Raw genomic sequence first — 15149 nt, forward strand, 5'->3', positions numbered from 1 at the left:
GGGAGGGCAATGGAGAGAGCGGCGTGGGACACCCCAGGAAGACCAACCCAAGGCCTGAGCTTGGGCAAGATGAAGCCAGGGCCCCTTTGGGGATCCAGTTCGGGACTCTGCAGCTGGGAATCCTGCTTTGCCTTTCGGCTGCTTTGGGCATGGCCGTGGCTGTTGGCCTTGGCTACCTGCATGCCCAGTCTTGCCACAAGCGGACGGAAGTATCCTTTAGTGAGCCTGCTGGGGACGCAGCTGCCAGGAGCGATGGAAGCGAGATCGTGCATGTCAGGAGGATTGGGGAGAACAGTTTTGTTTTGGTTGAAGCAGAATACAACTGGATCACTCCCGCTGTGGGTAGCAAGAAAACAGTCCTCTGAGAAGGCGTCTTAGTGTCCCCCTTAGACCCTGTAGAGTGTCTCAGCCAGAACAGAGCTACTGAGACTAGCTGATGAGGATGGGGATTCACTGTGCCTCCCATCAGGGAGCAGTTAGTGGAGGGAGCAGCAAAAGGACAGGTTTATCAACAGAGGGAATTATTTTCCAGCTTTGTTGTCTTAACATCTGTAATTTAGCAGCTTTTTTTTCTTTCTTTCTTTTTTTTTTTAGCAGCTTTTTTTCTTTTTGCAATTAGACGTTCTGTTTGAAGAGTTAAACTCAACACAATGAATATTGTATAACCTGCTCATTAACTAGACTCCCGTGGCCACTGAGCTTCCTCTGTTGCCTTAAGGAACCTGCAGAAATAGAACTTCTGTCCCTCCTCAGCGTGTCAGCCTCATCGACTCTCTTTGAAAAAAAAGTAACGTCGAGGTTGAGTCTCTTGCAAGAAAAAGGACTGCAGCCCTCCCTTTGCCTCTTCAAACCACCCCCAAAGAATTTCTGTTTTCCAAACTGGAGTTCAAAGGCGGCTCTGATGTCTTTGCCTGGGTGAGTGCAAGGGTATTCAGCCTTCTTGGACACTCAGAAGCCTGGCAAATCTGCCATGGAAATTGATCCAAAGCAAGGAAGAGTTTAGAGAGTTTGATTACCCACATCTGTGGGAAAACATACATGCAGCAGGAGGCCATAAACACCAGAGAGGGGTAAGCAAGCCTCTTCATCAGAGGTAAATGGATCTGAGATCGCCAATCCATTTACACTTGATGAGAGATTTATGTATCCCAACGACTAGCAGACATCTTGCCTTTTGCGAAAGGTCAGGCTGAAAAAAATGATGATACCAACACAGTTTTAAGAAGAGTCTTTACCCGTCTAAGAAAGCAAGATGGACGAAGACCATCTACCCGCCCTCGTGACTTCATGAAGATCACTTTGATTTAGCAGGAGTCCCATAGATACTACATGAGGTCAAAACAACATGTTTGAATATAACTCTCGAATATGCTCACCTAATATAACACATGGAATTAGCTGCCTTTTCAAAGATAAACCTATTACAGAGTCACGATCCATTTAAATGTGGAAACAAAAACCACTATAAATTTGGAAAGCGTATTTCTTAATTGATCACCTAAATCGTGCAGGTACTGTGCTAAGAACTGTACATTTATTTTCACATTTAATTCTCACAATAACTTCATGAGGAATAAGTTCAGTAAATCACTAAATAGAAGGAGGCATTCGTGACATCTCGATTCAACAAAAACATTTAAAAAAAATTGGGTGTGTAGGAAAGAGCTGCTTCTGTTTTTCCAGCCCCTGTTAGCTCACTGGGCATCAATTCCAACACTCTCTCCTCCTGGATTCTGGGGTTGACAGACCTGTCCCCTGACTTCAGTCAAGCGCCTCACTGGGCACGTGGAGACATAGGTAATTGTATGTTCACAAATGAAGGTGTTCTGGGAATGCCGTGGAAAGAGACACATGTACTGTACTCCAGTGGGGGCCACAGATATCCCTCCTACATACCCCACGCTCCCCAGGGATGCCCCCCGCCAAGATGCAGAAGACAAGCCATCTCACTAGTGGAGAGCTCCCATCTGGCCAGGTCACATCAGAGCTGGGTGCACCACATATACACTACCTTCCAGATCTTTCCTGTCCAAGAGGATATTATCCTGTGTAAACAGACTGTTTTGATTATCTATTGCTGTGAAACAAACTACCCCTTAACCCAGTGCTTTGAAACAACGCCTACCACTGATGGTCTCACACGACGCTGGGGTTGCCTGGGCTCAGCTGGGCAGCTCTTCCGCTCTGCCTTTTGTCAAATGGGCTGGAACATCCGAGATGACTCACTCACGGGGCTGGCAGTTCACGCTGGCTGCCGGCTGGGTACTCACTGGGGCCGTGAGTGAGTGTGGGAAACAATTTGCTTCTCCTCTTTGTGACTTCTTACTGCATAGCGGCTGGGTTCCCAGAAGGAGTGTCCCAGGCAGACAAGAGCAGAAGCTGGGCATCTTGTAAGGCTTAGCCTGGGAAGTAACACGGTTTTACTCCCGCCACGTTCTGGTGGTCACAGCATGTCACAGCCCTCATTCTTCCAAGGGAAGGGCAACAGATTTCAGTTTTCAAAGGAAGAAGTGGCAAAGGAGTTGAAGCTATGTTTGATTCACTGCATCGCTGGTTGGACTGCTGGCCTGCCACGGGGCTTGTGTGAGAAGAGACGGGCTGCTCACCTTCAGGAGATGCCATGGGTCACCCTCTCTGCAAAGCATCAAAGGGGCCGAGGGAACTCTCCAGGCTTTAGGGGGTTTTTTTGGTTTGTTTTCTTGTTTGTGTTTTTGGCCACACCGCGAGGCTTGCGGGATCTTAGTTCCCGGACCAGGGATCGAACCCACGCCCATGGCAGTGAAAGTGCTGAGTCCTAACCACTGGATGGCCAGGGAATTGCCCAGGCTTTAGGAATTAGGCACCTCCTCTTCCCCAGCTGGGAACTCCAGGTCAGGCACGATAGTGACAGGTGCAGAAGAGTCAGCCAGACTTACAAGCCTCAGCTTCCTCAACAGAGATAAATGGATCACAAAATGATTTACCTCTTTCGGCTGTTGTGAAGATTAAATGCATGTTGAATACTTAGCTGCCTCTAACCGACATGCCATTGTTATTAACATCATCCTGCAGCTGCAACACTATCTTTAAATCTAGTCCATTTAGAGAAATCCCATGGCCACCAAAAATGTGATTCCCTGTCCGTGACAATTTCTCCCCCTGTGCCCTCACTGCCCCGACCCAGCCAGTGGAGGCATCACGTTGGTTGTCATGGCAGCCACTGGCTACAGTTCCTGCTGGGGGTCAGACATTTTTGCTGAGACATTCTGAGTAAACTCCGTTTTGGGAAGGGCGGCTGGAATCCCCAGGCCTGAATTCAGGACACATAAAACCCCTCGGTCACTGTGATCTTGAAGGTTCTCTAAGCCTGGCTTCAGAGAAGCCCCAGAGGGGAGTGAGTAGGCAGTGTTAATTTAACCTGAAGGCACTTACTAAAGCACAAAGCCCTTAAAAGTTATAAAAAGGCAAAGGGCTCAAATGCAGCATCTTAAAATAACTTTTTTGTTTTGTGGGAACAGCTAGAGAATTGCTCAGCCAACCACTTCTTGGAGAAGGAAGTTTGGGGCTAAAGACACATTTCAGGGAAAATAACAGAAAAACAATTGCTAAAAACTCTATTTTAAACAAATGGTTTTACATCTATTGTGCTAATTTCATAATCACAGATTGGGGCTAGGGGTGGGCTTTAACCTTTTTACATTCAGAGACTATTTTTGATATTTCTAATTAATTTCTCCCCTTGGATACAATAATCTTGGTAAATCACAACTTAACGCTTAACTGTAGCCTGGCCGAGTTATCTCACTGTCAAGGCTGTCTGCATTAATTTGCTGTTACAATGTTTGTTTTCTTTTTAAAAAAAATTCTAATTAACAACAACAAAAAAAATGGGTCAACAAGCCAGTAAATATTTAAACAAGTGTCACGTTTTATTTGAAATGTTGTCTGGGAAGAGCTGGCAATTTATGAATAAATTACAGATAGCATACCCTCTCCCGGTCTTGGACTTCCGGTATTAAAAAGTGATCCCAGCCTTTCTGGAATGCAGGCTCTGTGATTTGATTTCATGTCACCCCGACGTATTCCCCTCTTCTAAAAATGGTGTGTGGCAAGGAATTTCTTCTATTCAAGTGAAATGAATTTGCATTAATTTGTTTTATTAAACTTGAGAATTTCTCCGTTTTCTTAAGCTATTCAGAACTCAGCTCCATCTGGCCATTAGGGGTTTGCAAAAACAGCCATAATCATCTCTGGCTTAGAATATCAGGAGGGCCTTTGTGACGAAAGGCTGGCTGATGTTTTGTGGGTTTGTTCTGTTCTTTAAATGCAAAAAGAAAAGTGAACATTTTGAGACTCTGCTCCTTTGAGCAGATGGGTGGAGTGGCCGAGACAACTGAAGTCTGGCAAATGTTTTTTGGTTTTTGTATTTTGCTTTTAAAACATAAATCGTTCATGCTACGCTGTCTCCACAGTCTCTAATGGCTTTCCATCTCGCTCAGAATAAAATGTCAATATCCGGACTGGGCTGACCGGGTACTGTGAGACCCGGTCCCCCGACCACCTTCTTGCACATTCCCTGAGTTTCCAAGAATGGTTCAGGGCTGCTGCACAGCTCCATCCAGCTCCCTTGGTCTGGCTGCCTGTATTGTCTGGAAACTGGTTCCCCCCAGACATCCGCAGCCTTCAGAACTTTGCTCCCATGTTGCCTCATCTGAGCAGCAGCTACTGTCCACTGCCCGCCCCCCCCGCCCCACTCTCTATGCCCTTGGTTGCTTTACAATATTGACAGCACTTCTTACCTCCTGAGTCTATGCATTCATTTGTGTGTTTATTTTCTGACTCGCCTTGACTAGGATGCTTTGTAAAGGCAGAGACATTGTTTATTCATTGCTAATTGTTCCCAGTACATAGTAAGTTATCAATAAATAACAAGTGAGTGAAAAGTTCAGGGTTCGTGTTACTGTCACCACTGCCTGGTCTGGATTGAACTTGAATATGCAGCACCTTGGGCCGCTGCAGGTGCCTGGGTGTCAAGCAGTACGAGTTTCTCTCCAAAGGTGAACTAAAGAGTGCTGTGTGCCACTGTCCCCAGGAGGGGAATATTCTGTGTCTCAGATCCAAGGCTTGGAGAGTTCTTGGTGGGGAGGAGTTGAGAATGGACTTACCCTTTCAATCTTGGCTGGGCAGAAGATAAACTGAAAGGAGTCTTCCCACTTCACCTGTGAGCATACTTTCTTCGGTTTATGTGGTCTGGCATGGGGTTTCTCATCCTCCATGCTATCAACATTTGGGGTTGGATCATTCTTTGCTGTGGAGGACTGTCCTGTGCATTGTAGGAGGTATAGTGGCACCCCTGGCCTCTACCATTGAGATGCCAGTGGTACCCCCAGGCGTGACAACCAAAAGCATTCCCAGACATTGCCAGATGTCCCCTGGGGGGCAGAATCACCCCCAGTTGGGAACCACTGGCCTAGCAACTAAGAGCTGCAACGATAGGCCCTAAGACGAAGCAGCATCTCCTAAATCATTCCCATATTGAGTGATGGAGTGGGCAGTATTGCAATAGAGAACTACAGGATTCAAAAATTGGAAATGGCTTTAAAGATAATCTGACTTAGTGGGTTTGAATTTTTAATTTTGCCTATTAGGTGGGACAGTAAAGGCTGAATGCTCTAGTTGAAGGCTGAGTATATTTCCCCTTCCTCCTCACCCTATCCCAGCACCGCCCTCCCCCCGCCTTCTCTCTCACCTTGAGGCACTGCCTGAGAAATGCAGGGCTCCAACAAGCATGGACGGAAACCATTAACAACACCTCCTCGTTACAGATGAGGCGAGCAAGGCCCCCGAGCCGTCACAGTCAAACAGCAAGATAGGGTCTAGGTGGTCCTCGGATTCCTGCCTCTCAGCTCGACTTCCAACGCACTTTTCTTTCGCCATACTCGGCAGATCATTTATTTTCTTGGAGCATGTTGGGTGTTGTAAATATTTCAGTAGATCCAGAGAGAGCCTGGAATCAAGCAGAAAAATGGCCTAGAATGATTAATCTACAGTTGCCATTAGGACCAGAAGGATGAAAGGACTTTGGGCAATGGCCACTGTGGTGGGTTGAGGGTGTTACCGGGTCTAAGCTCATCCTGCTCGGCCCACGACAAGCCAGTAATGGAGAGATGAATTGCTGGGGCAAGGAATAACGACTTTATTCGGAAAGCCAGCAAACCGAGAAGATGGTGGGCTCCGTGCCCCAGAGAACCATCTTGCCTGAGTCAGAATTCAGGCTTCTTTTACACTAAAAGGGGGAGGGAGTAAAGTCAAACACTTCCTGGTTCCCATCAGCCTCCGGAAGGGATGTGTTAATTTCTTCCTTCCTGCAGCCATTCACAGGTGGGCCTGGGCAGGATGTTTCCTGCGAGCTAAACAAAGGTATTTTAGCTTAATGCTCATGACCTGGGAAGCAGGGTTCCCAGAGATGGGCCACAATGTGCAATTTAATCTTATAGGCAACATCCCTTTAGTGATTAACTTGTAATAGAATACAAAAGATTCTTCCCTATTACAAGGGGAGGAGACATAACGGAGGGAAAAGAGACCAATAGGCCCAGATAGGGAAGGTGTTGGCTGTCACCGTCCACTATGCAGCTAAGAGACACCACTTGAAGATGTTTCCTTGGTTTACAGCCGCCATCTTGAACTCACTGCCTCCCTTCCCCTGGGCTCCTGCATTTTCCTTCCTTCAAATAGCCCCTTGGGAGAATCTTCCCCCCATCAGCTGGTCAGAGACGGTTTCTGCCAAGGGTTTTGTTAGTTACTTCGTCGAGGAAAGAAGCTGCCTGGAGATACATTCCATTGGATATTAAAGAATGTGTTTTCCTGATTTATAGTCAGGCTAGGCAGGGTTGTCTGAGAGGCAAGGAACCAATGGGGATATATCCACTTTGACTAATGATTAATTATTATACCTAAAGTGATGTTTTCCTATCATCTGATAGGCTAGAAAAATAGACTACAGCTTGCCCGGTTAACATCACGGGGCACAGATGTTGCCTCTGCATTTTCAGATTGTATTATCCATTACAGGCGGCATCTTCTCATTCAGAAACATAATTTGTTGTTCTCGCAGACAAAAAAAAACCCTGACATTTCACTTGCAAGCCGAAGATTAGAATCACAGCACAGGACCACAGATGGGAGTACATTAGGATGTGGTCGTGGTGGTGTCCCTGAACCAAGGACATGAGGCTTGTGCCAGGAGAGCTGTAGAAGGCGGTGACTTCTGATCTTTATTATGTAAATGTGCAGCCCCGAGCCGGGCTGTTTAACCTCATCAAGGGAAATGTCACTGATCATTTCAAGCTCCAAATGTAGCACAAGCATTAGTACTATTATGTTATGATTATTATTATTTGTAGGGCATGATGTAAGCCCGAGCCCTCTGATTAAGCTGAGTCTCTGCTTGCCCAGACCCTCTGGGGCTGAAAATCAACTCTTCTTGATATTAAACAATTAAACAAACAAATATATTTTGTTCTCTCTCTTTAATGCTTGTGGAGGGGGCGCTGTCCATGTCTGGTGTCTGCCAGGCATGGGGAAGATGGTGAGAGTTTCACAACGTCTAATTTCCACCCCCAGATGCTTCCTCTCCTGTCTCCTGCAGGAATTATGCCCCAGTGACAGAAGTGTTTAGAGAAGCTGGGGCAGGAGAGGGGGACAGATCTGGGGGTGGAAAATGGTGAGGATGGAAAAGAGAGAGAGATACTGCAGGAGATTAGAGAAGAAAGGGCTGAAGGAGGGGAAAGGTCCTTCAGCCCCGGGCATGGGTCCCTGCTATCTACCGGAGCCATAAAGCAAACTGAGAAGGCTCCCGGATCTAAGAGGTGGAGACAAAAAGAGATCGGAATCAAGCAACAAAGAAAAGGAAGTCAGTGAGAAGGGGAAAAGTCAGAGGCAGTTGATTTGCAGCCCGGGGTGATAGAAGGCAAAGGCTGTGCATCTCTGAATCCGGATTTCAGGACCTGAACTGGCAAGGTCCTAGCTTCAGAAGAAAAGACTCCCGATGTGGGAAACTAAGAAATAGAAGTAAAACACACAGATGCAGTGGAATTCTGGAGGAGACACAGAGCCCAAGTGTGTTCTTGCTTTCCCCTCCCACAGCCTGGCAGTAGGGGAAAGGTCCAGCTTCACAAGTAACCCAGGAGGGAGTCTGATTCACTGCACAATTGGAAACACTAGACACTTCTCCGCAGACCCTCAGAGACCCTCCCATCTGGACCCAAATCCTTCAGACATAAACACTGACATCAGGATCCCAGTACAATTAAATCAGACTTCTTAGGAGTAGGGCCCACGTCCATAGTTTTTAAAGCTTTCCAGGTGACTCCAATGGGCTGCCAGGGCTGAGAACTGCTGCTTTAGATTCTGATGGATATAAACTCCACAAACTCTTGTGTGTTTATTTTCTGCTGTATCCTCTGGCATCTAGCACAGTGCCTGGCAGAGAGTAGAAATTGAATATAGATTTACTACATGAAAGGATAGTGGGTAAAGCACGGCATTTCTGTAATAGAAACAAGTCATATAATTAGGGCATGTAGGGCATCTGTGCAGAGGAGTTACCTCCCAGCCCTCCAAGAGCCATGGTCTCGGGGGCACGTTTGTCTCTTGTTGTGCCGGCGCAAGCAGACACACAGATGTTGGACTCTGGGTGTGTGTGGTTTAGTTGACAGCAAATCAACAGCCCTACCACCCAAGGAGTTGGCCCAGTTGTCTTCCTCTCTTCTCTTAGGAGCCCTGGTGTGACAACATGGCTTTCAGAGAAGAGGCTCAAACCATCACACCACCATCTGCAGGCAGCCCGCTACGGGTCATTAATCTTTCCCCACCGGCAACTGAGGAATAGACAAGGGTCACTTCCAGTGGACTTTTCTTCCTTCCTCTTCCTGCTCCGGTCAGGAAGCAGGAAGGTCCGGTCAGTGATTAGTTCGGCAGAAGTGTTGAGTGACCTTTTCCCAGAGGCAGGAAACCTGTCCCTTTGGCTGCTGAATGAGAGAAGCCTCGCGAAGGGAAGCTAAGGAGGGTCCCCGGGTGTGGACTTGGGTCTGAGTTAGTTTGGTGGAGGAGCATCTCATCAGCATCTCTGCAGGACCGAGGTCGAGGGAGTCTGACATCAACTGCCAGACTTGTGTACCACTGTCAAGAGCCAGAGAAGCGACACGTTTGATTGGAGCTAGAGCCAGTGTATGGTCTGGGTCCTTCCTCTACTCTCGTGGGAGTCCTGCAGCAGATGCTGAGAGGCAGGGAGCCGCGTACTGTGAACCCACTTCAGACGGTGCGGGATGCCCGTTCGAAACCTTCGGGCTGGGAGAGACTTTGGGATCTCATTGTTTACCTCCCCGTTTCCACCAAGAAACAGGGCATAGGAAAAGAAAGATAGACACTATTTGGGAGTAAGACGGGCCTCAATTCCAAACTTGACAGTGCTACTGATGAACTCGACAACGTCTGGCCAGTCCTTTCAGACCTGCACAGCTATAAAATGAGGATGACACAATTTACTGGGCAGATTTATCTTGAGCAATAAATCTTAGGGCTGTTGTGAAATCTCACTGTTTGAATCTTATGGAATTATCATTTCACCGTTGCGCTCTGAGCTCTTTGAAGGTACAGACGGCATTGTCTTTTTATCTTTGTATCCTTAACCTTTAACGCAGCAAACAGCTGGTACATCATAGATGCTTAATGTAACCTTCTCAGAGCAGTCTGCCCAAACGCTTCATCTCGCGATCCCCCAGTTATTCATTACACTCTCTTGGTTTCCTTCAGAGCCTCAAAATGATATATTTGCTTGTGTATCATCTATCTCCAAATTACACTGTAATTTTCATGAGATCAGGACCTTGTCTGTCTGGGTGGTCAGAGTCTAGAACAGAGTGCCTGGGGCCGAGTAGGTGCTCAAATATGCTTCTTGAATGGGGAAAGGAAGGAACGGCAGCTATTTTATTACTACCCGTGGTAGCAATGGTTGCAAGATGAATTGGAATCCATCCAAACGGAGAAAAGTTCATTGACTCTGGAAAGCGGACCAGAAAGGGAATGGGAATGGTCAGAAGCCCTTTGAGTTTCCCCCGCACATAATTCTGCCAGGGAAGCTTTCTTTAGGGCCGGCGATTTCCTCAGGCCTCCGCCAGGGGGCCCTTCATGCTAAACTGAGCCGCGTGAATGGGGTTTTATGACGTGGACAAGGGCTGCCTCGGAGCCTGAACTGGGGCCCTCTGGGGGGAGCGGGCGGGGGGGTCACACCCGCTCCTGGGCTCGGCACCAGTGGAAGGCTCCAGACGGCTCGGGCGCTGCGCCAGGCTGCTTGGTTCCAGTGGGAAAGCTGACCTTGGCCAGGAAGAACCAGGAAGAGGCACAAATGACTCATTGTCCCACATCCTCCAAGGTAAAAACCCAGCAGTGTGTGTGGCCTTTGGGGCTGGACCTTATTGCAGCCTTGGCTCCCTCCGCAGCCAAAATAAAAGCCGTCGGCCAGCAACCCAGGCGCAGCCTAGGAATACAACCCAGGGATCTCTCCCATTGTCCCCTTCCACACACTTCCCTGCACGGAAAGTTCCTGAACACTGTGTGTAATTTCCAGTTCTAAAAGTGGAGCACCATTTCCTTTTAAAGACTTAAGGCGGCCTTCATTTCCAATCGAGGCCACGTGACATTTTATGGACTCGTGGAAGAAACTGGCTCTGTTTTCAGGTCACGTGTGAAGAAGGTCTGGGTGGAAGGTGCTTTATTTTTATTCAGGAGTTTGGGAGCCAAGTCACTTCAATTTGTAACGCGTGCCACTGCCTTCAGATTTCCACTAGAGGGCACTCTTGGAAAATATTTATAAATATATATTTTATTGCTCTGTCTAGGAAATGCTGTTTGTAAAAAGAAGGGGGGAAAAAAAAAACCACCGGCAGCCCAGTCTAAATTTCAGGGCAAGCCCTTTGCTTTCACTTGGAACTATTCCTGAGCCTTCCAGAAGGACAGCTAGAGAAGGAAGCTGGAGAGCCCACAGGCAGCTGCTACCCTTGTCTTCTGTCCTTTTGTCCACATGGGATGCCGCTGACCACCCCCTCTCCTTCCTCCACCCCCGGGCCGCGGCCCAAATCCCCTCCACGCTATAGGGGGCCACCCCTGGCCTGCCTGGAGAATCCCCGTGAAAAGGGGCTTAAAGATGCTGAATTTGGGGGCCTCTGGTTTGGTTGGGGGCCTTCCCTCACGAGCCAGCAGTGGCCAGAAATCCTCAGAAAAGTGCCAGGAAGGGTCAGAGGGGTGGCTGGAGCGTCAAACAATTAAAAATAGGGCTTCCGGGCAGGCAGCCATGGAGATCTGGCTTGATATGTAAATAAGTGTAAATAAGAGCAAGCCTTGGTGCTAGGGGGACGCTGTGCACATTTTGTGCAGCCAGGGCTGTCCGGGGCCGTGGTGGGCGGCCTTTATTCTGCACACGGCCCAATTTAGAAAAAAAAAAAAAATTTTTTTTTTTTCCCACCCAAAAAGAAAATAGCTTCACTGAGTTCCACTGGTGGGGTAGGGGTGGAGGACAGGAGATTATTCTTACAGCTTAAAGTTCGTAGTCAATGAATAGAAGAATGTCAATGAATACATTAGGACTGATTTTTGGCCACTATAACTTTAATTCTGGAGCATATTTGATACACAGCATTCAACTTTCCCATCCCTGACATTTCTGTCACCTTTTAGAGCTGACATTATTCACTCATGTGAGTGACCTCATTTCATCCTGGAATCAGCTCTGTGAGGTGGGTATTACCATCAACATCCCGTTTTACAGACGGAAACTAGACTCAGGGAGGAACAAGGGCACACAGCAGCGGCACAGAGGTAGAGACAGTTCAGTTTCAGCTGTAACGTTTTACTGAGCATGCGCCGTGTGCCAAGCTCAGCGCTAGGTGTGAACCTGCCGCTGCTTCGTGCTCTTCCTCAGAAAACAGGCTCTCCAAATGTCAAGGCAAGTCTTCGACTTCCTTGGAACCGTTCCATTCTTCCAGAATGAACCGTTCCTCATTCTTCCAGAAGCACAGCTAGGGAAGGAAGGGAGAAGTACAAAGGCAGCTGCTTCCTTTGTCCACGTGGGCATCTTCCCCCGTAGTCACAGCTCCTGTCGGTCTGGGCGGGGCCAGCAGGGGGTGCCCCCTCCTCGGGGCATCCCGGGTCGATCAGGGTAGGCCGGATGCCCAAGACCACAGCTTGCTCCAGGTTCCTCCAGGCAAGAAGGCAGGCATCCGTCCACTCCTTGGCCATCCCCCCGCTGACCTTGGCCCCATCTGTGCAATCCCAAGGGGGCAGACAGCAATCCTCAGAAGGCTTCTCTGTCCAGGGGTTTGCGCTGCAGGCTTCTTGCTCTCTAATTCCTCTGTCTGGAGGGAAGCTGCATTTGAAAGTAGCCTTAGGGTTCTCAAGAAGCAAGGTGGCCGCAGTGACTCCTGAAGAGCTCCCCTGTGGCCTACGGGCTAGGGCGGTAGAGAAAGTCGGAGAGGCCAGGAGCACGGAAGGGCTCTGGGCAGTGGTTCCCAAAGTGTGCTCGGCAGATCGGCTTTCCCTTGGCCCCATTCTGGACTTCTTTCCGTGAGCACGTATTAGTTTATAACTAAACACACAGGTGCACGCGTGCGAGCACAGACACACACACACACTCACACTCATGCAGCTGTGAAAACCAGCCCCTGTCCAGTTTGTCAGGGCGAGTAACACCATCTGCTGTAACAGCGACTGCGCTTGCAGATAGATCCCCCCGCCCCCGAAATTCGGATGCCGCCGGGAATCTATATTAAAACTGTTGATACCTGTGAACAGAAACAGACACAGTAGGTTGTCTCCATTTGATCATACCAAGGTGTCTAAAAGCGTGGCAACAGAATGAAAACGCAAATTGGGAACCTGGGGGCTTCTTTCTGCTTCAGAACCCCGTCAGAGGGGCTGGGTAGGAGGATTGGGGGAGTGAGAGAAGGGAGAGCAGAGGCTCTGGCCTGCTGCGAGTGGTCCCGAACTCTGGTCTTTTCTCGATTCATCCAAACAAAGGGTGAGGTCAAGCTCAGGTCTAGGAACCACAGGCTCCTGTCCTAACAAGCAGGGCTGGAGGGACCCGGAGAGAAGGAGGTAATGGGTTTCTCGGGGCACAGAAATGTGGCAGTGGATTTCCTGGTTCATGGCTCTTACAGGTGGCTCAGAAGGTCCCTCCACACACCTTGGCCGGGTTTCCCAAAGCCAGGTGAGCTCCGGAGGCGCGGGACCCATGGTTCGCATCCTCCGGGCCCATCCCCTGCGCTGCGGCCGCCGCGGGTCGGCAGAAGGGGCGGTGGGTGCGGTCTGCCCCCTGCCGGCCAAGGGGATGCGGACGGCGAACTGGCGAGGTTGTTCCTCAGCAGCCCAAGGGGGCGCCTTCTATTCGGAGCCCCAGAGTCTTGGGAGGACTGGGCGCTCCTGGGATGACCCAGGAGGGGCCACACTGCAGCCGTCCCGGTGGGGTCAGAGGAAGTGCAGCTCGGACCGGGAAACTCTCCGAGGCCCAGACCGGGGATGCTCGCTGCTGTAGGTTTCTCCACCCGGCGAAGAGGAGGGGTTTAGAAGTTTGCAGCGAGTCAGACCGCACTGTGCATTTGCCAGAACAATCCAGGGTGGGTGGGAATTCCTCCCCCTTGGTGGTGAGGAGGGTCCAGTCTATGGGCGTTCCATAGACTGTCTTCCGAGAGTCTGGCAGGGCCTGTCTGCGCCCAGAAAGGGACGACGGGTCTTTCTTAGCTTCAGGTGCTTTTAGGCTGGTGGCTTAGATAGTTCTACGAGGGAAGAAGAGAGGCGAAAATAAAATACCCTTAGAGAGGATTGTCCCCCGTGCCCCTCATCCAGGGAGCTAGTGGTGAAGCCACTGTCCCTGCCTCCCCTGCCCTGTAACTCACACCTTTCGGGGACGCGTTCAGCCGCCCAGCCCCGCACTGCGCAGTAGCCAAGGATAAAAATGTCTTTTCGGTATTTTTCTGCTGTGATTTTGGCCGCTCTTCTTTTGATGCTGCAGAATTAGGTTTTCTCAGTTGTCCCATTACTTCTGACTACTTTCTAAACAATGGCCTCAGGGGGAAAAAACAAACCTAGATTAATAAAGTGCTCATGAAGGGGGTGAGATGAGAAAGCTGTCAGGCCCCCCGAGCGGAGGTTGCTGAGACGCTGGCTGGCCTGGCCTCAGAGACCTGCCAGGGACGGGGGCCAGTCGCATGACTTCTCCTCCGTCTCCACAGAGTCCAGGGCTGCTTAGTGCCAAGTGTGATGTGGACCCTTGCCTGCTGGATGGTGACGGAAACTCATTTTCCATCTGTCAAGCAGCCTGACACAGAGCCGCTAATGATTTTCTGCCAGGCGAGGCCTGGCTGGATTTGAACCAGTGACCCAGAGGTAAAAGGCCCCGATGCAGGGCTCCCTTTGCAATAACTGGCCTGCCTCTGCCTGGCCCTGTGCTCTCTGTTCCTCTGCTCCTGTGTTCTCCTCATCCAGTTGAGTTTTGGTTGGATCCTAACTTAGCATTTGGGGCTGCGTGGTTAATGTCCCAGGAGGGCAAGCGGGGGTGCATTTCTGTCCTGGGGGGGCCGGGAGATGGAAGGCAGTTGGAGGGCAGAGGGGCGGGGCCATCTTGATTAGCCTGGGCCCAAAAGCCACGCGCTCTTCCCAACCTGGGTGCCTGATCCTGACCTCAGGACCTTTGCACGCATATAGAGCTGGCCTCCACAGCAAAGGCTACAGCAAGAAATGTACATCTGAGGGGTACTGAGGCCTAGATGCTCTGGGTCTCAACTACTCTGAGGTCAACATTGTCATCATATTTTTTTTTTTTTTTTTGCTGGTAGTTTTCATGAAAAAAAAAAAGTCCTTTCAGGAGCATTCATAGGTTGATTAACATGATGATTCCCATTCACTGAATGATAATCGAGTCACATGCCACTCTCCAAAAATAGTGTTTTATAATCTGAAGATGTCTCCTCCAGAATCAGAAAAGCAACCTGGGGGACAGTAAGGGCCAACCCATCGTTCAATAAACATTTATTGGGATTCCTGCTATCAGGCAAGCATTCTTCTAGTTATCAGGGTTACAAAGATAAACAAGACAAGGTCCCCATTGAAGGAATGAA

At 49.3% G+C, this 15149-nt stretch overlaps 1 protein-coding gene across 1 annotated transcript in view; it reads left to right on the plus strand.

Moving 5' to 3' along the window:
- REELD1 (reeler domain containing 1) overlaps positions 1-15149 on the plus strand; it is a gene marked incomplete at its 5' end in the record, with an annotated part of 31205 nt that overhangs the window by 15381 nt on the left and 675 nt on the right. The window contains 1 exon segment of the mRNA XM_082463177.1: positions 1-15129. Within this exon segment, the coding sequence (XP_082319303.1) occupies positions 1-365 (365 nt within the window). The 3' untranslated portion in view covers positions 366-15129.

The sequence above is a fragment of the Balaenoptera physalus genome (genome assembly GCF_965194825.1).
Source record: "Balaenoptera physalus genome assembly, chromosome: 5".
In the NCBI taxonomy this organism is placed as follows: Eukaryota; Metazoa; Chordata; class Mammalia; order Artiodactyla; family Balaenopteridae; genus Balaenoptera; species Balaenoptera physalus.